A 25,408-nucleotide genomic window follows, 5' to 3' on the forward strand; every position below is an offset into this window, starting at 1 on the left:
TAGCTCAAACTCTTATCAAACTCCCCTACCTGTGATTTTCCAGTTATCCGGAAGAAACTTATTGGCTTGCTCAGGTGTGTTTGAGCTGGGTTTGAGCTAAACTCTCCAGATCATTGGACCCTTGGGACAAGATTCAAGGAACCCTGTACTACACCCTTTGAGATGAGGTTTCTTTAGACATCAAATCATAAATTATACTTCCATTATGGAATCAGTTTTAACTCAAGAATCAAGTCTAATGAGACCACCTCTACTAGGAAGATCAGGTAAGGCAGAAGATCAAGGAAAAGGAAGTAATTGGGATCAAAGAGGGCAGGTACAGTGTTCAACGGAATGCTGTTTTCATTCCTTGTCTGTCTTTTCCCATCTCCTCCACCATCTGTACTTATCACCTCCATATTATTCACACTTTAGAAGTGAGCTGGCCATTATTCACAACTCTTTCTCCAAGACCTTTGACAATATCTGTCGACATGCCACCCACTGGGCTGCTAACCTTATTGGAGACCTTTCAGATAAGAATATATTACAACTTATCATAAGGCACAAACCCCCTGACCTCCTGAACCCAAACCCTCCTTTTTGCTATGAAAGATATCCTGTTATCCTCTGCTTTACCTCTCCTCTACTGACAATACTCCTCTAATCACACTCCCATCTCACAAAAATCCAATTCATCGTGCAGAGTTCTCAGTCAGGTCAAGAACCCATGTCCCACCTCCCTTGGTCTCTCTCCATTGGCTATACAAGTGTTCCTCAAATCTGACCCTGAAGCGCTACTTGTCCTGCAGAGTTTTGCTCAAATTCTGATCAGACTCACCTGCCTGGATAGTATAGTAGCTCTTTGATAGCTTACTCATGTGTCTTTGATTAGTGCTGAAACTAAACTATGCAGGGCAATGGCTCTCCAGGGCCGGATTTGAGGAACCCTAAGCCAAAGTCTGGCCCCCTAGTCAAATTCAAGGCTCTTGAAGGCCCACTTTATCTTCTTCAATTCTATGGTCCATCCCTTCCCATGTGGTCAGTGAGCCACTGATGCCTGAGAGTCACTTTTCATCTTCACACTCACTGACTTCTCTTTGGTGGAACCCAAACCGTCAACTGAACATTGCAGGTAAAGATTACTCCTCAAACAGAAGAGCATAGTGCTAGCAATGCCAAGGTCATGGGTTTGATTCCCAGGAAGGAAACAAAACAAAACAAAACAAACAGTCTATATTGATTGTAAAGCTGTAGCTGTGGATGATGGTTTTGCTTTTCAAGTATTTGTCTGGCTGCTCTACTTGCTATGACTGACTGCATCTATCTGCATCTCCAATGCTGCTAAGGTGTCTTCACTGGTTCCTTCACATTTGCCTGCTTAGACAGCTGCAATCATCTCCCGTTACATGCAATCATTCATCAAGCTTTATGCCACAGTCAGGCAGTTAAATCAAACACTTCTGGTCACCAAGTCCTTGCACTCGTCTCCAGATGAAGGGTTTCCACTCAAGACGCACCTTTTCCAGATCTCACAAGGAGTTGACGTGAATTACATATCTCTCTACAATTGCGACATATACTTATTGTCTTATTTAGGAAATCATCTAGATATGTGCTCACACAGTAGCATCCCAGCTATACAGTAATTATTTACATATACACATTAAAAATTTACCTTCAAAAGTCATTTGGGAAAAGGAGCAAGTTTCTGTTTTTGGTGAATTGAACTGAAATGTGACAAATAGACTGAAATTTTTTAAAAATCCACTTAACGTATGATTTAAATTAGCTTAATGGTCCAACTCTATGTAGTGTCTGGAAAAAAGGCTAAAAAATGTTTACTAGCACAGCTTCCACAATTTCTATTTAGTAATGTTTGGTTTTTACCAGTAACCAGCCAGTAACTAGCCCCAACAACCCAAAACTGCTTATTTAATAACCTGTTTAATTTCGCGCTTGCTCAATTAAACATGTCTGTGGTGTAATCAAGGCATTAGCAATCAAGCAGACTGCCGCTGCAGTGTGTGTGTGTGTCAGTGTCTAAGGGTCACACTGTCTCCTGGACGGATTTGCACTGGTCCCATTGGTTTTGTCCACACAAGAGCAGTGACAGCTGGCAGGACGCTTGCCAGCTCAGCTGCACACTGCGGGACAGAGGTGTTACAATAACTCTCCTCTTACATTGCCTGGTTACACACAATACCCCACTGATCGCCATAAACAGGCCTAGGCCTTATTGACTGCGTGTCTTCAAAAGATTATTCCAAACACAGTATTTCAGTGGGCTGTGATATAAACAAACAAGGAAACATTAGACGGTGGTTGTGTGAAGAACACAAAACCAAACTCCACTGTTACTAAAGGTGCTGTAGTGGTTCTGTATGATAGTGGCATAATCACATGGTGTGACCATTTTCATACACTATACCAATGTTCATAATGATCATCTCATTCCTACTGTATATCATGGTATTTGCATGGAATTACTATGGGACACAGTAAGGTATTGTGGCTCGTGGAATATTTCTAAGAAGTGCCATGCCAATGTCACAGTTGCTCTCACTGGGCGGCCTTGCCCTCATGGGCATTCATCCAGAACGCCACGGTTGTTTATGTGTATGTTGGCTTTAGCTCTCATCACTGATTAGAGAACAAAAGCAGCGACAACGAACCTCGAAACATCTTGATGACAATATGCACTCACTTTGATTCCACATGTGATGTGTGTCCAAATCAAAAGGTCTATCGGCACATGTCGGAAAGAGGAATGTGTTATGGTGACAGACCTTCCACAGCGCAGACAGATTACAGTAACAAGACACGGATAATACAAATAGAATACGTTTTAGGAAATAGCCATATACAACAATTTTTTGTTGAAGAAAAACACGAGAGAGACAGATTCTGGTACAGAAGTTTCTTAATCTTGGCAAAACTGCATTTATTTGATTAAAAACACAGTAACATTGTGAATTTGAAATGACTGTTTTCTGTTCAAATACATTGTAAACTAATTTATTTCTGTGATCAAAGCTGAATTTTCAGCATCGTTACTCCAGTCTTCAGGGTCACATGATCCTGCAGTATTCATTCTAATATGCTGAATTGTATATTATTATTCATACTATTATTATTCATATTATTATTCATTATTCAATTATTCTTTGTCATCTTTTGTAACATTATACTAAAATCACGTTTAATCAGTTTAGTGCATCTTTGCTGAATAAAAGTATTTTTTTTATCTAGTCCATCACTATTTTCACAAAAAATAGGTGGCAAATTAGGTTTCTTGAGCAGCAAAACAAATAGATAATGATAATAATAATTACATAATTTATCATTTACTGGGGTTAAAATAATTCAATTAAGCAGTGTTAAGTATTATTTAATGAATTGAGAATCTCAAAAGAAAATACAAAAACGTCCAGACGAGCAGGCTAAAAGTATAGAAATATAATGTTCATTTTTTTATCATTTGATACTTTTTAAGGTCCTCTTCAACATGCAGGTGTATTTGTGATATATTCACAGCAGTCTCAGCCCGTTTTTCTTTTCCTGTGCAAGACCCCCAACTAAAAGGTCACCAATTCAACCAATCAAAGACAGACTGACATGATGCTGGTGTCAGTGAAATCAATGAGTTAGCGGCTCACAGTTAGCATGTGTGTGTGTCGCCTGACCTGGTGAAGCATCCCAGCGTGAACTTCTCCCCCCACAGCAGATCACTGATGCTCATCCAGTGCCTCACTCAACAAGAGCTCCGACACAAAAGCTACTTCTGTGAGTGACAGGATTTAATAACATTTAAAAATAATGCTCTATTATTAAGGGCCTGCTAACGACATTTTGGGTCCCTGACAAGAGCAGCAAGCCCGGCCAATCCTTTGGCTTGGTTTCCTGACAGCAAAGAGCAATGAGCTGGTGAATATTCACGAAAGATAGTGGCTCCACGCCGACTGGACAGCTCTGTGTTTCTGCCACTGGTGGTTTTGATGGTTATGCAAAACAGGCATATACACGCAAATTCATACTGCAAATACGCTTAAGGACAAGTCAGCATTGGTACTGTATTTAAGTAAAATAATCTCAAGGATCCAAAGTTAACTTGAGAAAACTGACTGCCCATAAACCTTTTCAGCCATTAAACAACAGCATATTTTACATAGGTAATTTAGTCAGTGATATAGTTAGTCAGTGAAGATTGTCCCAATAAAGAGAACATTTAGTTAAAAACAAAAGTTTTTGGAAAAAGTGAGTGTATGCACATGAAACATTATAAAAAAAAAGGTTTGTTTATTTAAAATATCATTAATTATTAGGTTTCTAGAAGTAAGCAAAACTAATATTGCCTTGTCATACAAAATATTTGATATTTTAAAAGACCTTTTGACCTTGACAGTCATAATAAATTGTGAATTAAATAATAATAATATTCAATTTAACATGCTATTAAAATTATTATTTTTTTTTTTTTGTCATAATGTCAAAAAATATATATTTTAAATGTAATTAAAATGGCATAATAAAATATATACAAAATTAAATTAAATTAATTTATATGGAATAATACTAGTAGTAATAGTAATAATAATACCAATAATTCCATGCTTTTGTTCTATTATCTTTATTTTCCTTCATATCAGGGCAGTTTTATCCCCGTTAATTTTTTTTTTTTTTTACTTATAAAATAAGTTATTTCAAGTCACTGCATGAACTGCATTTTTTATGTCTTAAACAAAAAAACATCTCGGTTCCAAACAGAGTTACTGAAAAGGGATTTTTAGTCACATTTAGCCCTTATAAGTTATTGTATTTGGACCCTGTTTGCTACATTTAACATATTACTATTGCCCAAATTGCAAATGAAGCCATGTGCTTGAAATATCACTCAATAAGATGCTCGATATAGGTGTGTGCATGTTATGAAACAATTTATTATGTTACCAAGGTGTCTGAAGTCCGACAGTAAGAGCAAATGCTTGGAATCGTGCTGTAAATTCGCCATGTAATTCAATGTGAAGTTAGCATTAGCTAACAACAGAGGCATTACTGAGATGTCTAAGAATGTGTGGCAAGCAGCGATCCCAGCCGTAGATAAGGTCCCATCTGTTGCGCTACCTCCAACAGGCCTATAACTAGAACCAGACAGTTCCCGTCACTTGCTTAGTGGGTTTCAAGGCCTGGCTTGGATTAGGACCAGCATCGAGCCATGCAAGTCATTATTGTAGATTCAAAATTGCTGAAGACGGTTCCTTTCTTCTTCTCTCTAGTTTCCTTGCAGGATTATAGTGCGAGCCTGTTTTTCTCAGGCCACTATCAGTAGATCTCTACAGGCGGCCACAGTCCGTCACAGTTCGGCCCTTCCGTCTCGCTCAGGACAAGACGCTGTGACATCTTTTTCATCTTTAACGTTAATTTAATTAGATGTGCCAGCAGGCTGAATGTTATTTTAGTTCCTCTCGCTTTCCAGGACGATTGGATGTTGTGTTTGGCCGAAGCTAATGGTTGAGTGGGTGCAGGATTACGTGGGACCAAGGGAGCGAACAATGGACCAAATACATACTCGTTTTGAGCAGAAATCTCGCCAAAGTACCTGGGAAGCGTCAGGCTGTTTTCTACATTTGATTGGTGTGTCACGCTTCTTATTTATGGAGCCTAAAAGGGGACATGGGGATGGAAAAAAAACGTTGTTGAGGTTATAGAATAAATATAATGTTTTCTCTTGCAGACGATTGCATTCCCCCAACAAAGCATTGCAGTCTCTTGCTAAATATTTTCAGTCTCACTAAAGTATTGTAGAAAATTAAATTCGACACAAAACATAGGGTTTTTCAGCAAAACATTTCCATTCTTGCAAAATTATTGCATTCCTGCAAGAAAACAAAAATGTGCATTCTCTTGCAAAAGTATTGTTCTATATTTTACATTTAGTAACCTTTCTATTAGTAAATTTATTGCTTAGCACTACATGTAGTAACATTATTGCGTTCCCCTGAGAAACTTAGCATTTTCTCACAAAACGTGTCCTCTCAAGAAACCGTGCATTTCTTGCAAACCATTTGCATTCTCTCGCAAAAGAAATACATCTTCTTCAGAAGCTGAGTTCGCTCACAAAATATTTGAACTTGCACAAAAAACATTTGTTCTCTTGCAAAATTATGGTGTTGCCCTGAGAAACTATGCATTTTCTCATAAAATATTTGAAGTTTCTTGCAAGATTATTGCATTCCCTCAAGAGACATTGCATTTATTGTAAACTATTTACATTCTCTCGCAAAAGAAATAAGTTTTCCAGAGAAACTTTGCGTTCTCCCATAAAACATTTGTGTTTCTCTTGCTAAATAATATTTCCACTGCAAAAGCGTTGTTTCCTTTTGAAACTTTTTTTGGTCATAAAACATTTGCATTCACTCACAAAATCTTTGCGTTCCTCTGAGATATTTGCATTCTGCAACAAAACGAATGCATTCTCTCTAAAAACCTTTGCATTCTCTTGCAAAAGTATTTAATTCTACTGAGAAATGTTGCATTAACTATATATTTGCTTTTTATCACTAAAGTATTGCATTCCCCAGAGAAACTTTGCATTCTTTAATAAAACATTGGTGTTATCTCTCGCAAAAGCACTCTATTCCCCAAAAAATAAATTTGCGTTCTCTCAGTAAAGTATTGCGTTCCCTCACAATTTAGTATTTTCTCACAAAAAAAAAAAATGTAATTCTCTTGCAAAATTATTGCATTCCCCCAAGAAGCCTCGCAAAATTATTACATATCTTAAGAAAGTTATCTCGAAAAACTTGTTCTCTTCGAAAAATATTGCATTCTACTATAAGTTGCATTCTATTACAAAATATTTGCATTCTCCGGAAAGACTTTTCATTCTCTTGGTAAAGTAATTTTGTGCTCTAGAGAAACTGCAAAAATATTGCTTTTCTCTGAGAAACCTACCGTTTGCATTCTCTTGCAAAGTAAAGCATTTTAATGTTTTGTTCTCACAAAAGTATTGCGTTTCTTTGTTTGTTTTTCCCCCTACTCATTTTTTTTTTTTTTTTAGCATCACCATGTCCCTTTAGGGCCTCCATACTTATCTGATAACGACATACAGTGACATTTCTAAGGGTCACATTACTTTAGCCTACAGGTGTCCGACCATTTCTTCAGACCTCTTCCGCTCGGAGCCATGATTCTAGCACAATATTACAAGCTATAACTATAGCAGATTGTGTCCTGCGATAAGTCAAAACCTTGAGTGTGCGATACCAAAATAAACACACTGCCAACTGGAGGGCCAATCAGAATCCCTCTAATATACCAAAACAGGAGACCCGCTGACAAGACACATTAATCGTGACATGCTGAAAGCAACCGGCAGGCTCTTGTGTTCTGGTGACCTTGCTTTAGGAAAAGATCAAACTGCCGCCACACCATCCCAGCCCAACTCAACAGGGCTTTCACCCACATCAATCTTAAAAAAATGGTGCTCAATTATGGATGTGCAATTAATTTGAACAATAGACTAATATTGGCTTTGCATGGGGGCTGGAGCCTTTTGTTTTTAGAGCGAATAGGTTGGTGGTGGAGCGTGAAAATATCTGCGTTTTATACCAGATTTCTTGAGATGCTGAAGCTTGGCTGTGTAACTCCCACTCTGTCGGATCCAAAATTCAGATCTGTACCCAATTAGCTAGTTCATAATCGTGGGCCTACAATTCCTGGCCCACGTTGTAGACTGAAAGGGAGGAGATTGTGAAGAAAAGACAAGCAAATGTACAGGGACTGCTATTGGAAACAGCCTGGCAGAGTTCAAATTGTCTTAATTGAATCTGCTATGAAAACGACTAGGTGTTTTATCAATCAATGAAATGAGTGGCTTTTCCATTTTTCAATGTTGACTTTTAAGGCACGTTTAATAGCCACCATGAGCGTAACATGCATTTTAACAGCCCTAATTGTTAATGCATGTCAGCAAGAATTCATATCAAAAAGTTATGTTAATGATGTATTGCCATTCAGGATGTGGAAGATATGATGAAATTGTGAAATATTATGAAAATATATAAAAGATATATTCAATATAAAATATATATTTAATCATATATTTACTGTTTATGGCTTATATAGATATATCTTATAAAGTTATATATTTATATCCTATAGTTTCCATATCTTGCTCATAGATATACATGAATATACTCCTTAATATTTCTAAATATTTTTTATATCTATATCTATAGATATATTCTATTTTTTTTAATTAGTCACAATTATAATAATTGTGTAATTAATAAATCAAATAATAAATTAATAAATACAATTTATGAATTGGAAAATTAAATAAAAACGAACATATTGAGCTGGAATTTGACAACATAAAATGTATGAAATAAAAATTGCGGTTACGGATTATGATAAAAATGTATATAATTGAGTTTTAATATTTTTTAATATTTGAAATAGACTAAACAAATCACTAAACAAATATGAAATAAAGCACAATTAATTTGAATTAGTATATTAAATTAAGCTACCAGAATGCTTAAGTAACAGCAGAATTTTGTGTTTATTGCTCTCCATGAAATGCTGTGGACACAAATGGTCCTCATTTAGCGTCCCGTGTGTCTTCAGCACAGACTATAAATGAAGGCTCTGTTCAAAGGGGCTGCACTTGACAGACATGAAGCCCTGTCAAAACATGCCCATATACATCTATCACACCCCCCACACACACACACACACACCGATAGCCAATCTGCTATGGCTGTTTTCACTGATCAGGTCTGTGGTGGCATTTAATCAGCAGGAATACTTGTGTTGAATCTCTCCAGAGCTGCGGTTCATCTGGAGGTCATCATTCACTCCATCACATTTATTTCAGTTCAACGGTGATTCCACATGAACACGGTCAAACTGCAGGACACATGCTGCCCTCTAGTGCTGCGTCTGCAAATAGATGGACTGCACTGCATTACATTGAAGCTGTCATATTTGTTATGCATTAGAATGCTTTTTCATAAATAAAAAAAATAAATAAAAAATGCTAAAAATACAATATGGCAACAGTGTTTAAAGTGAAAAAAAAATGGGCCTAGTTCATGGCCAGGTGGCACCCCAATAATATTACAGTATGCTTTTACACTTCATTGAAAGCCCTTAGCCTTTAGAAAAAATTGTTGTTATTTATTTAACGACAATAAAATATAAGACTGTGACAGACAAGATTGTATATACATTTATAATATACAAACTTTTGAATATTTTAATGACAGTTAAGTTTATATTCCATTGATTTTTTATTTTTATAATACAGACAGATAACTTTCCCATTACTGTATTGCTGTATTTGCATAAATGAACTTCAATTAATGCTGATTTCAAATGAAATAAAATATATTACAGTAATGCCAATGAGAAATACCTTAGAGAATAATGGGAATATCCCACATTTCCTCTGTTGATTAATCACGACACATTTTATGGTATTATACATTTTCTGAAACGTTGTGTTGAAATATGAAGATGGGGCTTTGTCTAATTAAAAATACATTTGAATACATTTCCAAAGCATAAATCTGAACATTGGATAAAGGCAGTTTTAAAATGATTTTGATGAGTTAAAAGTTTTTAGAGAGGATTTTTCTTTTTTATCACTTACTTTATTACAGTAAAATAAAATAAAATAAATTCACCATGTTTTAGGAGGAAAATGTTATATAAATCAGACAAAGAAATTATATTTTAAGAAACCTCTCTGTATTCTTCAGAATGAAATTAGATTATATAAGATTTTATTTATTATTTAAATTTCCACTACTCTGAAATATGTTATCGAAGCAAAATAGCCCAAAATCTCAAAATTGACCAGTGTATGAAGAAAAACACACTTTTTTTTTCTTTGACTTAAAAATATAAAACATTTCTGAATTTGTGGGAAATGTCATTAAAACACTGCAACTACACAAGAATAATCTTTTTTCTTTTTCTTTTGATTTGGCTGTGAAACATGTCTTCTCGCTCTAGTTAATGTTCTGAAGGCCAGCCAGGTTAAAGCAGAAGCAGGTTTGTCTTAAGGTGTGTAAGTGATCCTCTTTCACTTAATTTCAGCAGCACAGATTCAGATTCAGAGAGAAGAAGGTGAAATCTCTCCGCAGACACACGCTGAGTTGATTCTCCAGTCAATGTCATGCTTCACCAGTCCACATGCTCCGGACACCATCACACTTCTACAGTTACTGACACACAACATCAGCAGCTTTTCTTTCAGAGAAGAGGGCACTAGAATTAATATATAATACATACACTTCATGTTTCCTTAGATAGATGGATTTCTGGTAAGAGCTGTTGTGTGCAGCTGACTGGATCTTCCTCCGGACTGAAAACCTGGTGTTTTCTTCAGATTTATACATTTCATTTCCATGCTTTATGATCGCTTCAGATACAGGAGGACAGACTCTATACCAAAATAATGCTTTTAATAGAGTAAAAGCAGTATTGAATATGTTTGACATTTATATTTATGGTTTTTATTACCAGTCATTTAAGAAAAATAATTATATATGCATGTATGTATGTGTGTGTGTGTGTGTGTGTGTGTGTATGTATATAATTCAAAACAATGTAATATAAATGAGATAAATCAATTAAAACTGTTCCAATATAACAGAAAACTAATAGAAAATTATATTTATCTTTTAATATAATGAATATAATATATTATTATTTATTAGGGTAGGCAGCATTAATTGCAGTCAATGTAATTAAGTTTCACTACGAAATTAGAGAGAACAAAATTACAGTTAAGCTATGGACTAAATAATATATAATACACATTTTAAAATGTTTTATTATTATTATGGAACTTCGATTATTTAATATTTTTTAAATGTATTACTAGATTTCACAACGTCTAGCTAATATTGCTGGATTTTTTATCCTGTTAGATGAAATAAATGACCTCAGTTTTACCTCTGTTCACAGATTCTTGCTTTTTATGAGACATTAATCCGCACATGAAGATTATTTTGGGAACATGAGACACATGTAGTGCTTTAGAAACATATTTACACGCGACACACACACTCACTCACTTTTCCCCTACAGCTCTGATTACTCACGCTTGGTGAATTTTGAAGATGAGCGTGCTGTAATTGACATCTGACATACTGCCACACAACTGACCTGCAGCAGAAATCTGCACCGATGCTTCATGGCGCGCATACAGAACAGAAAGAAGTAGAAATACAGATCTATACTGAATTAAGTTCTGGTTATATATTTGTGTATTGTTTTGTACATTGCACACTGTATCAGCCTAATTGTTTGCATGAGTCAGAACAGATTTTCTATCATTTTAACAGTTTGACACAGGGAATTTTCCCTAATTCCCCAAGAATTGATTTTCAGGGAATCAAACAAACAAACTTTTGAAATAAAAATTTATTTATGTATTTTTTCCTAAAATAACATTTCTCCAAAATGTATTCAAAATACTTCAACGAAATTGATTAACTGAAATGGTAAATATGGTGCTAAACCCATAAAATGAATCGACAAATAGCTTAAATGGTGATAAAATCCTGTCGTTTTCTTGTGAGAATGATTAAATATGATAGATCAACTATAACATTTAGTATGTTAGTAAGAAAGGGACTACAAAAAACAAGGGATCTACATTTTTCTATCTTATTTTTATACATGAATTAAATATGAATTGTCGATTTATTTGTAGATTTATTTAAATGTATTTAATTTTTATTTTGTAAATTATTTTGTAAAAGATTTCATCTTTAGTTAAGAAATATATATAGGCAAGAATATGTTTCTTCTTCTTTTTTTTTTTTTATTAATATAGAAAAAGTATGTTCATCAATAATTACGCACCAGCCATTTAATTTAGGCAATGTTTGTTTATTTTGTGGCTGTATAATTTGGATGTTTGCTAAATGTTTAATTAAATAAAATAAAAAAACAGATTCATAAAAAAATTATAATTTCTTCCATTTTATAGTGGCCATTTGTTGGATTTCAGGAATTTTTTTTAAGTGCCAGACAAATGATGCAGAGGAATTCAAAATATCTGGGTCATATCCCTGTCACTTTTGTGGCATTTTTGCCCTGGTTAATTTCAGACCCTAGTTTGGACATACAAAGATGATCAAGTTTGATGGGTTAAATACTGTCCCAGATACTCGGTTAATCTGCTTACAGATCGAAAACTCAGCATTCACAAATGGATGTGACACTGACAATTCCTATATCCAGCCAATAAAGACAGGATATGGCTGGATCGAGAGACAGAGCAAGATAGAATCGCAGCAGACTCACAGCTGGCATCGCTCTAGTGACCCGAAGGGAATTCGCTCAAATGTCGATGTAATTAGGGCACCAAGCCAGGGTATGTTTGCGAGCTTTTGCCCTATAGTGAGTGTAAGCCACCAAGGCAGCTCCTCATGCTATGATTTCACTGACTGCGGCAGTTTGGTTCACTTTATATTTAAACCAGGATCAGTGGATGAGGTTAAGAGTTCAGTCTTGACTCTCGCAGCCCCTGAAGTGCACATTGCTGTCATTTTTTTCTGAAAGAATAAACAAGAAAATCAATAAAACTTGATTTCTGATGGTGTGCAGTAGGCTAAGGCCTTTCAATCAAGTGTAAAAGCATACTGTAACAGAAATATTATTGGGGTGCCACCTGGACATGAACTAGGCCCAATTTTTTTTTTTTTTTTTTTTTATTATGCTTACAAAGTTAGTTGTACAACATTTAAATTATTATTTCTAGGCAGATAGGTGGGCTGTATTCGTGTAGATTTAAAACCAATTTATATTTCTGTAATTGGTTTTATATATTCTACAGTCCTCAGAAGACATCTAATCTGTTTGCACAGGGTGTAAATATCATGAAACTGACACTATAATAACTTTTCTCTGGAATAGTGTTGAATTTCTACATCTAAGATATAGACCATGCAACGCTGAAAGAAAATAATGAGATCACGGCAATACTGCAACATCTTTATTTATTAATTTATGTTGTTTATGTTTTAATTTGAAATGTTTTATTTAAATATACAATAATCTTTAGTACAAAGTTAAAAGAAGATGGATACTTTGTTATAAACAGTAGACATTAGAACGTAAGCTGACATTTAAGTAAATAATGTAAAATAAATGTAATTCTGTAAAATTATATTTAATCAATTGTATTTATTTAAATAAAAAGGTTTTTTTTTTTTTTTTTTTTTTTTGTGAACACCTGTATTGTGTTCTTTTCATCTACAAAATAAAGCTATCGCATGACGGCTTGAATGCTTTATTTAATCTTTGTTTTTTTGTTTTTTGTTTTTTAATGTAGACAAGGTTATATTATCACAATTATAAATCTGTGTGTTTAACATAATAGTATATACGATTTTCAAATTAAATGACATTAAGCTTTATCTTGTTTACTGAGTATAAATATCAATAAACATAACATTTAAAGCATTAGTTTTAAAATATATATTTTACATTTAAAGTAAATGTTAAATTAAACATTTAATCTATTAATCATCAAATTGTAACATCTACAATTTTTATTTTAAATATGTGTGTGGATATGCATTAAACTGTAAATCCATCTAAAAAACAGCTACATTCATCAGTTTTGTTTATGAATTCATCTATTTTAACAGCTAAATCAATACATATATTTACTTTTTTTTGTAGTACATCTATACGAACTAATCTATTAGCAAACTATTTTACTAACCTCATCATCAAATAAATGATACACATTTTACTTAAACATAGGGGTGATAGGGGTGTTTAAGGTAGTTGGTGCCAATATTTGGAATATCTTACCACTTTGTCCATTTTTAAGCATGAACTTAAACATTATTATCTCTTGCTTTCAAATAACTTATATGTATTGGTCTTTTTTTGTTGATGTTCTTTTTCTTAATTGTGTTTTATGGTTATATTGTTTTCTGTCCGCTGGTATTTAGTTTTATTTTTGATTTGTAAAGCACCTTGGACAATAAACAGTAATAATAATAATACATAAATGTATTTCGTGAATGTATATACATTATGTATACATATGTATATGTATTGTTATGGCTTGCTATTTGTGTGTAAATTCTGCTTGTTCTATTCTATTTGTATTTTCTGTTTGTTTAATTGTATGTGAGAAAAGTTAATACTTTAAAAATAAATACTTAAAAAAATAAAAATTAAATTTGAAAAAAGATGACAAACAAATGACTTTAAATAAAAATAAATATTAGTTATAAAATCGAAAAATGAAAAAACACATAGCTTAAACTCTTAAACGCATGAATATATGAATATGTTCTGCTTCTTTAAATGTAGCACAGCCAGTTCAAATATTTAGTAACATTTCAAATATTGATCTCAACATTTCACACGACATGTGCTAACATCACTCAGATCAAAAGAAAAAGATCACTGTTGCTGAAATACTTGAATATTTCTCAAATTCATTTAAATCTTTCACACAGAACGTGATGCCTCCTCACGGGTATTTACATGACTTTTTAATTCTGCACGTCCTTTCTGAATATGTGAATCCATCAGCAGAGATTAGACCAGAAAGTAGGTCAGATCTCCGAGTGATCCTTCAGCCGTTGATATGAAACTTCAGGGGGAACGGCACTATTCATTACAGCACTAATAACACGGCCAAGACCACTTATTTTCTAATTTAATCTGTTTTATTATACATTTTATTATAAGCACAACAGTATGAGTGAGAACTTAAAGGAAAGGGGAAAATAACTGAATTTGAGGAATAAACATGCTGAAGAATAATCAGTATATCTAATTGCTTTTGTTGCATAAACAACAATAAAGTTCACCATTTAATTTACAAAGTGTTTTTTTAACTAGACTGAGTATCTATTGTGGTAAACACATGTAATGCAGCTCCAGAGCACTGAGCCGATCAGAGGCACCTCTGCTAATTGGATTTAATGAATGATTTAACATGGCACAGCCTGATCAAATCTAACTGCTCTGTCCTGGCCGTTTACTCGCGGGTCAGCGCTCTGTAATGGGAACATGTCTCGAGACACGGCCAAAGCTTTTTAACAGCACCAATCCAAACTTCTGCTTAGTTTGCCTCTCCAAGCTGATCAGATATATCCCTCTTTCATTTATTTAGATGTCTGTTCATCTGTATATTTTTTTTTTTTTGCTCTTTGCTACAGTTCATTCATGGAGATAAACAGTTTTCGAATGCTTTTATTCTATTAATAATGAATGAAAAACGATATTTTGCAGAATCACCACTTTTTATTATTTCCACTTGTCATATAACAGCACTATACTATTATTATTAGTAATAATACTAAGATTTAGAATTAGTTCATAATTTTCATATAAGATATAGTTATATAGTACATCAAGTTAAAAGATAAATGAGAAATGTTGAAACTAGCTGAAATGAAATAATAAAATATAATAAAAAAGTATAATAAAATATAAAATAAGATGTTATTACCATTTTTCAAGTTTATTTCAAGTAACGATATAATATATAATATAATAACATGCTAATAACAATATGCTAAATAACAGTTGCTACATTTAAATTTAATTAAATAAGTAAATACAAAACTTTCTGCATTTTTACCAAAAAAATAAATAAAAGTTGTATACCAGTTTTACAAATGAGGAGGTTTTTGGAGATTTTGTCTCGTTTAGCTCACCTTTGGGTGCAAATTTGTCCCCGAAATATGGTTAAGTAGGTACACACACACACACACACACACACACGCACACACACACCAATTTGTTTGATTAAAACTAGTCATTTATTTAAATTGAAATAATGAAATAACATAATTATTAAATGAATTAAACAACATTGAATGTTTTTAAATCATATCAACCTGTGACATCAGTTCTTCCATCATTTAAACAGTTTGATATAGGTATTTTTCATTTATTTCCTCTAGAATTAATTTTCAGGAAAACATTTTACTGTGTGTGTGTGTGTATAACATATACATTAATTCATTAAAATCCAAATTACTAAATATAAAACATTATTATTTTTAAACCAAGAAACATGCTAAAAACTATGTCAAATACCAAGCCACATAATAACACCTTGACAACCAACAGCAACAACAACAATAAACATTATTTTACTGACTCTCAATTCTGGCAAGCCTGCTGTGTTATTGCTATTAGATTTCTGTGTGGCATTACTGTTCTGGTCTCTCGTTTGGAGCACTGGGTGGGCATTCAGGTAAATGCTCTCAAATTAGGGTGACCATATTTTAGTTTTCCAAACAGAGGGCAGTGGGGGTTTCCTGGGTGGGGATTCGCCTAAAGCATACAGTACGTAGCAAGTGTTTTTGTGTTTGTTTGCTTGTTCTGCTTTTAGAATAAATAAAAAGAAAACAAGTAGTTAGAATAGAAATAGATTAGAGAGTGCAAATGTTATAGGGTCAAATTTATTTAATAATAATAATAATAAATAAACAAGCAGATCAAATTAGAATTAGCATTAGAGAGTGTTAGAGTTAGAGGGTCAAATGAAGATGAAAGAGATGTGTCTTGAAAATAATTAAAGACTCAGCTGCTTAGATTGATTGGGGGAAAGGTCATTCCGGCAGGATGAAACAGGTAATGTTAAAGTGCATGAAAGTTTTAAACATAGGTAGAATGCAAAATGTTTCAATACAAGCATTTCAGTCAAATGTAATTGATGCAATATTTCAAACCTTCAACTTCAAACCCACACATGGGAAAATCAACCCATGGCAACAGTTTAAAAGTATTCAAATTTTGTGGAAAAAAAAATGGACTCGGCAGGCCTGCATCCAAGAAGAGCTGCCAGAGTCAGATTTGACTGATCTCAGGTCGAGAATAAGGAGAGATGACTGACAAGACCAAGCTGGAGTTATTTGCTGCTCAACAGATCCTGAACTCATTGACAAATATCTGATCTTGTAAGATGTGCTCTCTTTACACAGAGTGTGTGTGATCATGAAATTGAAAGTGAAAGTGAACAGCGTGAAAGTTCATTCAAAATAAATGTAAATACTCTGCATACTGAAAGCAGCTCCCTGATGCAACAAAATTATACACAATATAGTGGAGAGCAAAACATATGTTTGCGGGAGCAGGCGGCAATGGTCTGAGATTTGGCGGGAGTGAGATTAATAAAATAGCCAAATCACAGACATTTGGGGCGATTAAGAAACCCTCACTGGAAGCATTTTTTTTAGGTCCAAAAAGAAGACATGTCTAGGGAAAAGAGGACGTATGGTCACCCTGTCTTAAATGGCAGCTTCTTTTACATGTGGTGTCCCTCAAGGCTCTATTCTCGCATCGATTTTATTCTCCTGGTATATACTTCCCGTGGGTTCAGTCTTTAAGAAAACAGAATCTCCTTCCACTATTACACAGATGATCCCCAAATTTATCTCCCCCTAGGATCTAATAACGTGGATTTGAATTCTCTGTTGGCTTGTCTAGCGAATGTTAAGGTCCCTACATTTTATTCACCTCCTTTAAGGCAAAAACTGAAATTATAGTTTTCGAATCTTCAGAAGCTGCTATCTCCCCTGTTTTAAATGTTGTGTGAAACCACTACTAAAAAATGTAGATGTGTATTTTGATAGTGCTCTCAAATTTGACAAATTTTCTATTTGTATTTATTTTTTGCTAAAGTAAAATAGTTTCTTACTTGAAAGGACTTTGAAAGGGTTATTCATGCTTTTATTTCAATGAGGCTTGATTATGGTAATTCCGTTTATATGGGTATTTACCAATCTCTTATCAGTCTCCAAATGGTGCAAAATGCTGCTGTTAGGTTCCTTACTGTTCTGCATAAATGAGAGCACATTACCCCAGTACTTATATTTTTGCATTTGCTCCCAATTTATTATAGAGTTGATTTTAAAATCTTCTTGCTGGTTTTTAAAGCTGTGAATGGGTCAACATCTTTATATTTTTATGATTTATTATTTGTGCAGTTTCCTGTAAGCACTGTTAGGACATCCAACCAGAGACTATTAAATGTTCCTCAACAGAAATCGAGAGGAGATCGAGCCTTTGCAGTTGCCGCACTTAAACTCTAGAACGGTTAACATGTTATTATTAGAACTGCCGCTACACTACATGAGTTTAAAGTAAAACTCAAAACCCGTCTTTTTTCTCTGGCTTAATTGTAGTTGATTTGTGCTGTGTCTGGTCTATTCTGTGCTGCAATTCGTGTTGTACATGATTTAAAATGTTGATGTTTTTGATATTCTGTACAGCACCTTTGTCAACCATGGTGCTATATAAAAGAAACTGAGTTGAGAATAAAAATAAATAATAGTTATAAATTGTAACAAAATATAATAATAAATAATTGTTTTATATATAGTCCAATTTAATTATTAACAGAATTCAATCTTAATGAATACAATAATAACCATTATCCTTGACATTTTTTAAACCACTCAGAACAACTTGGCAACCACATATTAACAATTAACACTCTGCAGAAAAAACTTTAATAAAAAATCTTCAGAAAAGAAATAAATCTAGATATATATTTATATTTTTATTCACTGTATGAGTAATTGAATAAAAAACGATATGCACGTATATTAAGTATCATATAATTTACTGAAAACATTGAGCTTTTCAGCCACTGGCTTAGGCTTTTACATGTCTTGTTTGCCGGTCTCTCTCTCTTCTCTCTCTCTCTCTCTCTCTCTTCTCTCTCTCTCTCTCTCTCTCTCTCTCCTCTCTCTTTCTCACGGTTCAGTGGCAGGGCAGTAGGTCATGCCATGCTTTTGATTTTCACACTGTTTCTCCACTCAATGCCACATCATGTTAATCAGGGTTAACAATCCAGGTTCCTGCTAAGCAGGGGACTCGGCGGCTCAGCATGGCCTGCGCGGGTGACACAGATGGGGCGATAATCCCGATGCCTGCGGGGAGGATGAGGACCTCAGTGGTCATCAGGGCTGTTCAGGGGTGAACAAACACTAAACTGAAGCGAATGCACCGAAGGCAGGAGAAGTTTATTCTTCAGACAAACTGGTTTTGTTTGGGGATTTTTATGAACACTTTTGTTCTGAGTATCTTCTGGTGGGAAAGTGTTTGGTAGATTTCGTCACTGAACACCTGTTTTTACATTTCAACTTAAACGAGACACAAGAAGAGAAGATCAAATTACTTATTCTAAGGACATTTTCCAAAATCAAGAGAACAATATTTGCTCCAATTTGAAAGATTGTAATGTCTTATTAGACATCTGCTCCAATAATGCACAGTAATGTTGTTCCAAACCCGTCTGATTTTCTCTCCTCTGTGAAACACACACAAAAAAAGAAATAAAAAGAATTATGATACAGAAGTAATTTTTCCCAATGAAATTACTAATGAAATATTTGAACTGGGACATAATAGAGGTTTGTTTTTTTATGTCAAATATATATATATATATATATATATATATTTGACATCTGCAGTAATAATGCAGAGCAATGTTGCTCTAAACCCATAATTTCTTCCTTCTGTAAAACACACACACAAAAAAAACTAATATATTTATAATTTTTTCATTGCAATGACTATTGTGACAATCGAATTGTAACAGATTTATGTATTTTTTTTATCTTTTTGACATATACAGCACTAAATCAAAGATGTTGTTCCAAACCAATGTGATTTTAGATATTAGAAGATATTAGTTATTTTATTTTCATTGCAATGACTATTGTGATGTTTGAATTGCGACAGAATTATTATTATTTTTTAACTTCTATTAATAAGATATTAGTTATTTTTTTCATTGTAATGACTATTGTGATATTTGAATTGCAACAATCTCAGTTGTGACACTTAAAGGAAAAACAAACGTTGTTTCTAAGCTTTATGAAAAAAGTAATATAATTATTTAATAGTCCTTGTTTTGTTTTGTTTTTCACTGCGATGACTATTCAAATTCAACATTTGAACAATACTTTTTTTTTATTGGATCTTTTCAATGATTTTATTCATCCAGTTCACAAAAATTGTAAAACTGCAATCATTTATACGAAATTGCTAGACTGTATGATATTGTACAACTTAGATTTAACAAAAAAAAAAAAAAAAAACTCCTATAAGAGTTGGTTTATGTTTGAGTTGTACATTTTTATAGGACATGACTCATACAGTAGTACAATGCCTTTTACAATTTCACCATCTTATGGTGAATTCACTTAAAAACGTAGAAAATAAGTTAAAAGGCTTAAAAATAGCTCAAAATGATTACAAACTAAACTAATGTGTAATTTCGCTTTAGAATGCATGTACACTGTACAACACATGAGCTATTATACTTTTGGACTATACTTACAACATTTTTTTATATGCTTTTATGATGCTTTTGTGCCAGTACATCATTCAAAATATCTCCATTTGGCCTCTAAAGAATAAAGAATGCTACAAACTCGGAAGAGTAAGTGTTGACAAAAACTTTGTTTAGCTGAACTAATCCACAAATTAACTTGCTTTGAACTTGTTTGTCTTTATAGGAAAATCTGGTGCTTTAGGTTTACTTTTAAAAATATTATGAAGAATGTGAATAATTCACAAAAGATAAATCATTTTTAAGACAACATAATTATGTCCGAACTCCTTCATGACATCCATGACTTCTTCCCCTGAAATTTTTAGTCCACTCGACATTCTCTCGTCTTCCTGTTCCCTTAATAGGTGATTTGAAGAAGCCCTCGGCTGGACTTCATACACATCTCACATCTAATATCGAGGAGGATATTCAGCCGCAGTCCTCGATCACACATGCCGCCGCACTTCAGTAAATGTCACGCTGGATTATTTAAAGGCTTTTTTAAGGCAGTGACACTTCCTTGATATACAACTCTTAAAAGCATCTTCCAACACCAATGTATAATCTCAATATTTAATAAAGTGCCTGTAAAACGCAAAAGACAAAAAAAAAATGCTTTTTATGGTGTTGTATAGTGCTCTCTGCAATATATTTTTAAAGTCTTAGTTGACATTATTATGAAGTGGATAACAAAGTGCAAAATGGCATGGCGAGGTCACTTAGCGGCGCTTACGAATTCTAGCCGAATTTGTCGCTCGCGCACGAGGTCAAACTTCGGTCAGTTCTCGGATGATCTAACAAAAATTGGATACTGCTGCAGTGCTTCTTTTCAAATGTCCAATCGCAAACAACGTTACAAACTCTCGAGTTAAGCAAAGGTCATCAGAAGTTCACACGTCTGGTATCATAGATTTACACTGGAGGGAATCAAGGCTGATATTTTTAATTTGGGGTTTTTGGGGGGGCTCAACACTAGCCACAGAATGACACATCAGCTGTGACGTGACATTTTGTGAACTTCTGAGCCCAGTCTTCAGGTCATCGTGTGGTCAAATCTCTCCTGAGGGCCACGAGTCGGTTCACTAAAACATAACAGAAATGCTTGGCCGCTGTCAACATGCCGTACTTTCATTGCTTCATAATCAGCCCCCTCCTCTGTCTCGAATCAGAGTTCAGCGAAAGGCCACCGAATCGCCCCGCCCTCAAAACAGCATCACTTGTTTACGGGGAATGTTAACGATTAGCTCCGCCCATCGTTAAGTTACTCGCGCCGCGTGACCGTTTCTTCATACGGAAACACAGTGACCCCTGGTGTTTGGAGCTGGAAAATTGTGTTTTCAAAGCTGTCTGATTACTTTTGTGGATGAAAACACAAATGATACCATTTAATGTACTATTTTATTTTACAAATTATAAGTTTTACTTCCATGCCTGTTAGGAGTTATGTGTAACAGACTCTTCTTGAGCTTAAGTTTCATGTGAAAATGAATATTAATATGTATTACTAAAATAGTCTTAAAATAATATTATTTGAATTGTGGATACTAACTTTAGAGAACTATTTTACGATTGCGTGCCCAATAATAAGATAAAAATAACAATGCTATAGTGTTATTGTAGCTTATATTTGCACTGAAACTTCAGATTTCATCTAGATATGTAGAGCAAAATCTGCGATTCAGATTCAATTTAAACCTGGAAAAAACCTGAAAAATTCATAACACTTTACAATAAGTTAAAATACTAACATGAAGAAACAATGGATGATACATTTACTACAGTATTTAATCATCTTTGTTAATGTTAGTTAAAGAAAAAACAGTTGTTCATGATAATTCACAGTGTATTAACTGATGTTAACAAGCACAACTTTTGATTTTAATAATGTATTAGTAAATGTTGAAATTAACACATTAATAAATGCTGCAGCAGTATAGTTTATTGTTAGTTCATTTTAACTTTAGTAGTTAACTAATGCTAATGTATGAACCTTGTTGTAAAGTGTTACCGAAATAATCAGGATTAAAACAGAAAAGAAAAATAAAGAAACGTTTTGACATAAAGAAGAAATATTTAAGATTCTGCAATACAGGATGCTCTGGTTGGACAGCATGATCCTCAGGTTATTATTTATCATTACTTTTAATTTAAATGGCTTTGTATATAATATAGTATATAATATATAATATAGTATATAGTTTCTAACTAAAGTCTGATATTATGCAATCAGAAAATGTGTATTTTTGCAATGATAAACATCCTTAAGATAGCAGGAAAAAAAATATGTAGACTTGTGACACACACACACACACACAAATAAATAAATAAATAATGTAAAAAGCATCCATCATTACAACTTTCCCAGTTTTTCAGTATGAAACAGAATTTTTTTTCAATAGATTATTAGGTGTTTTTATTTTATTTTATTTTTTATTTTTTTATATATATATATGTATATAAATAATGGTCTTAGATGCATGCTCCCATTTGAGAAAGTAAATTGTCTAACAAATCTAACAAAATCAACCCTGACCATTGTAAGTTAATCAGAAGCTGAAAAGTTAAATTCAGATCATTTAATACACAGCATAATATTAATACACATAGTTCATAAACCATAATAATACATATAGTTGCACTGAAAAAAAAAACTAAAGTAAAAATATATACAGTTTTTAACCAAATATTGTCTGACACCACACTACAGTGCACATGTAGATCCATGACACAAATGATCACACATTAAATATGTTAAAACAAAAATCACCCTTGTTTGTTAGTTGTTTCAATATTAACAAAATCATAGAAACACAGACCATAATCGCGTTCTTATACATATTAATTGAAGAGCAATATGTTATTGCATAGTAGTGTTTGCAGTGTGCAATTTTAACAAATGCAGTCGTTTTACAAGTCAACCAGTGCAGAAGAGAAACGAGGAGTAATGAGTTTATTGTAGATTTAGAAATGCTTCACTGTTTCTCAGTCATTCTCAGAGGATGCTGGATTGTTTTGTGTGAGTTAATGACGCACTCTAGTGTACAGTTTATATAACTGTATTCTACAGAGCCTTAAGGAACATGCTAATAATCTCAATCATGGTCTTTAGTGTAATGCAAAAGGAATTAATATCATTTTAATATTATATATAGATATATATATATATATATATATATATATATATATATATATATATATATATATATATATATATATATATATATATATATATATATATATATATATAGATCACACATAACTTTCTGTTCAACCCTGTCATGCTAAGACAATTCACCACTTTAAAACGTTTGTTTGTTTTACAAAATTAAATCATATTCTCTTGTTTTGTCAATGTATATCGTCAACTTGAATTGGATGTTCACGTCGAGGATCAGGTCCATTTTGAAAGACTCACGGGATACTAATAATAACAGAACAAGCAAAATTAGAAGAGGAAAGATGACTTTGAATCAACCGACTGAGAGACTTTTCTTGGTCACACTCTCCTTGGCAATTTTAAAATGTGTTAGCATCATGGTACTTCCCTCACAAAAGCTTTAAGTGTGTGTGTTTAATACAGATACAGCAGTACCATTCTGTATGTCATTATTTAGCAGTAAAAGTAGTATTTACATTACAAAATATATTACTAAATAAAATTAAATCTCTATTTAAACTTAACTTTTAGTAATGTTTTAATTTGACTACTGTGCCTTTACTGTTTTTAAAGTGATCATAAAGAAGTAAATTCTACTTCAATGATTGATCATTTAAAGTAAATAAATGTATTAAAAAAAATTACCCTCAATATTTCCTATTAAAGCATTTACATAATAAAACAAATAAAACATAGAAAACCAGAAATATCAATATTCAATTAATATTCCTCAATATTTAACATAAACTCTGTTCAGATGTAAAACCATGAATATTATGGTAATGTTTCATGCAGCCTCTCTCTAACACTACCGTTAATATCATGGGCAGCAGTACATTGTGTTTTAAATGAGCGATTTCAGCAAATATGATATACTTTCTCCAGATATAATGCGCGCAGGATCGTTCCAGTTAAAAATAGAAAATGACAGACATGTATGTGTGCTTGTAAGAAATGAGTAAACAAGACTTCGAAGTAAAATTACAACAAATACAATAAAAAATTAATTAATTAATTTCTGCTTTTCAAAAACGCAATACATACATTTAAAAAAGCAATAAAATTGATTAATAAAAGTATGTCGTGTTCTTAACTTCGTTTAAGAATTCTTGAAAGAAATTGATGATTATGATAATTTCGCACTCAAAGAAGCAAACAAATAATTTAAAACTCTAACGTCAAAAGGACTACACTTCAGCTTACACAAAACTACATTTCTTTACGACACATATATCCGGCAACCGGCGGTTCCGTTGCGGTTGCTAGGAGAAAGCGTCTTCCTCATGGTTACCGACCGTCGCAGTTAGCCAAACAGCTCGTGTTATCGTCTGTAATAGCGTGCATATCTCTACAGGTTTGACAGAAAACACATCAAACATGTTCAGCGACGGCTGTACGTCAAATATTGTTAGTGAGGTGAGTTCTGTTATTATTATTTTTCGAGTATCGAGTACACGCACGCCTGTTTTCATAGATGTTATAACGTAAATGTTTGTTCAATTCATTATTATTTACGAACAAACACGTGTAGTGTTTTTAGCAGCACATATGAGCCGCTTTATCTTATTTCTGCATAACCAGTTTGTTTTGGCCTCGAGCTGAAGATGGAAAAAAACGCTCTCAAGTGACTTATTTGTAAAGCAAAATATATATTGTGTCGATTTCCAGTGAGTCAATATGCTTTTAACATGTAATATTAGTATTTGGCAGTGATAGCATCATCTTGTGACCTGATGTTTTCTGTCACAGTATCCCAGTATTAAAATCAAGTTGTTGTTTTTTTTTTTTAGTTTGTTTATCAGTGAGCTCCAGAAAGTCTGTAAAGATGGGTGAGGATCTTGCAAGTGAAAGTGATCTGCTGTCAGTGATCAACGAGGTCTGCTTCCAAGACTCTGATCACTCTATTTCAATAACATTTCACA

At 33.4% G+C, this 25,408-nt stretch overlaps 1 protein-coding gene across 4 annotated transcripts in view; it reads left to right on the plus strand.

Annotated features, from left to right (window-relative positions):
- The first annotated feature begins 24,752 nt into the window (after nt 1–24,752).
- Nucleotides 24,753–25,408, plus strand: part of LOC113049605 (lisH domain-containing protein ARMC9-like) — a 30,223-nt gene continuing 29,567 nt past the window's right edge. For 3 of the 4 annotated variants that reach the window (XM_026212095.1, XM_026212098.1, XM_026212097.1), the window contains exons 1-2: nt 24,753–24,902; nt 25,277–25,362. In XM_026212095.1, the coding sequence (XP_026067880.1) occupies nt 25,312–25,362 (51 nt within the window). In that variant the 5' untranslated portion in view covers nt 24,753–24,902; nt 25,277–25,311. The remainder of the gene's footprint in view (nt 24,903–25,276; nt 25,363–25,408) is intronic. The other variant, XM_026212096.1, reaches the window with a different exon arrangement.

The sequence above is a fragment of the Carassius auratus genome, chromosome 30 (assembly GCF_003368295.1).
Source record: "Carassius auratus strain Wakin chromosome 30, ASM336829v1, whole genome shotgun sequence".
Taxonomy (NCBI): Eukaryota; Metazoa; Chordata; class Actinopteri; order Cypriniformes; family Cyprinidae; genus Carassius; species Carassius auratus.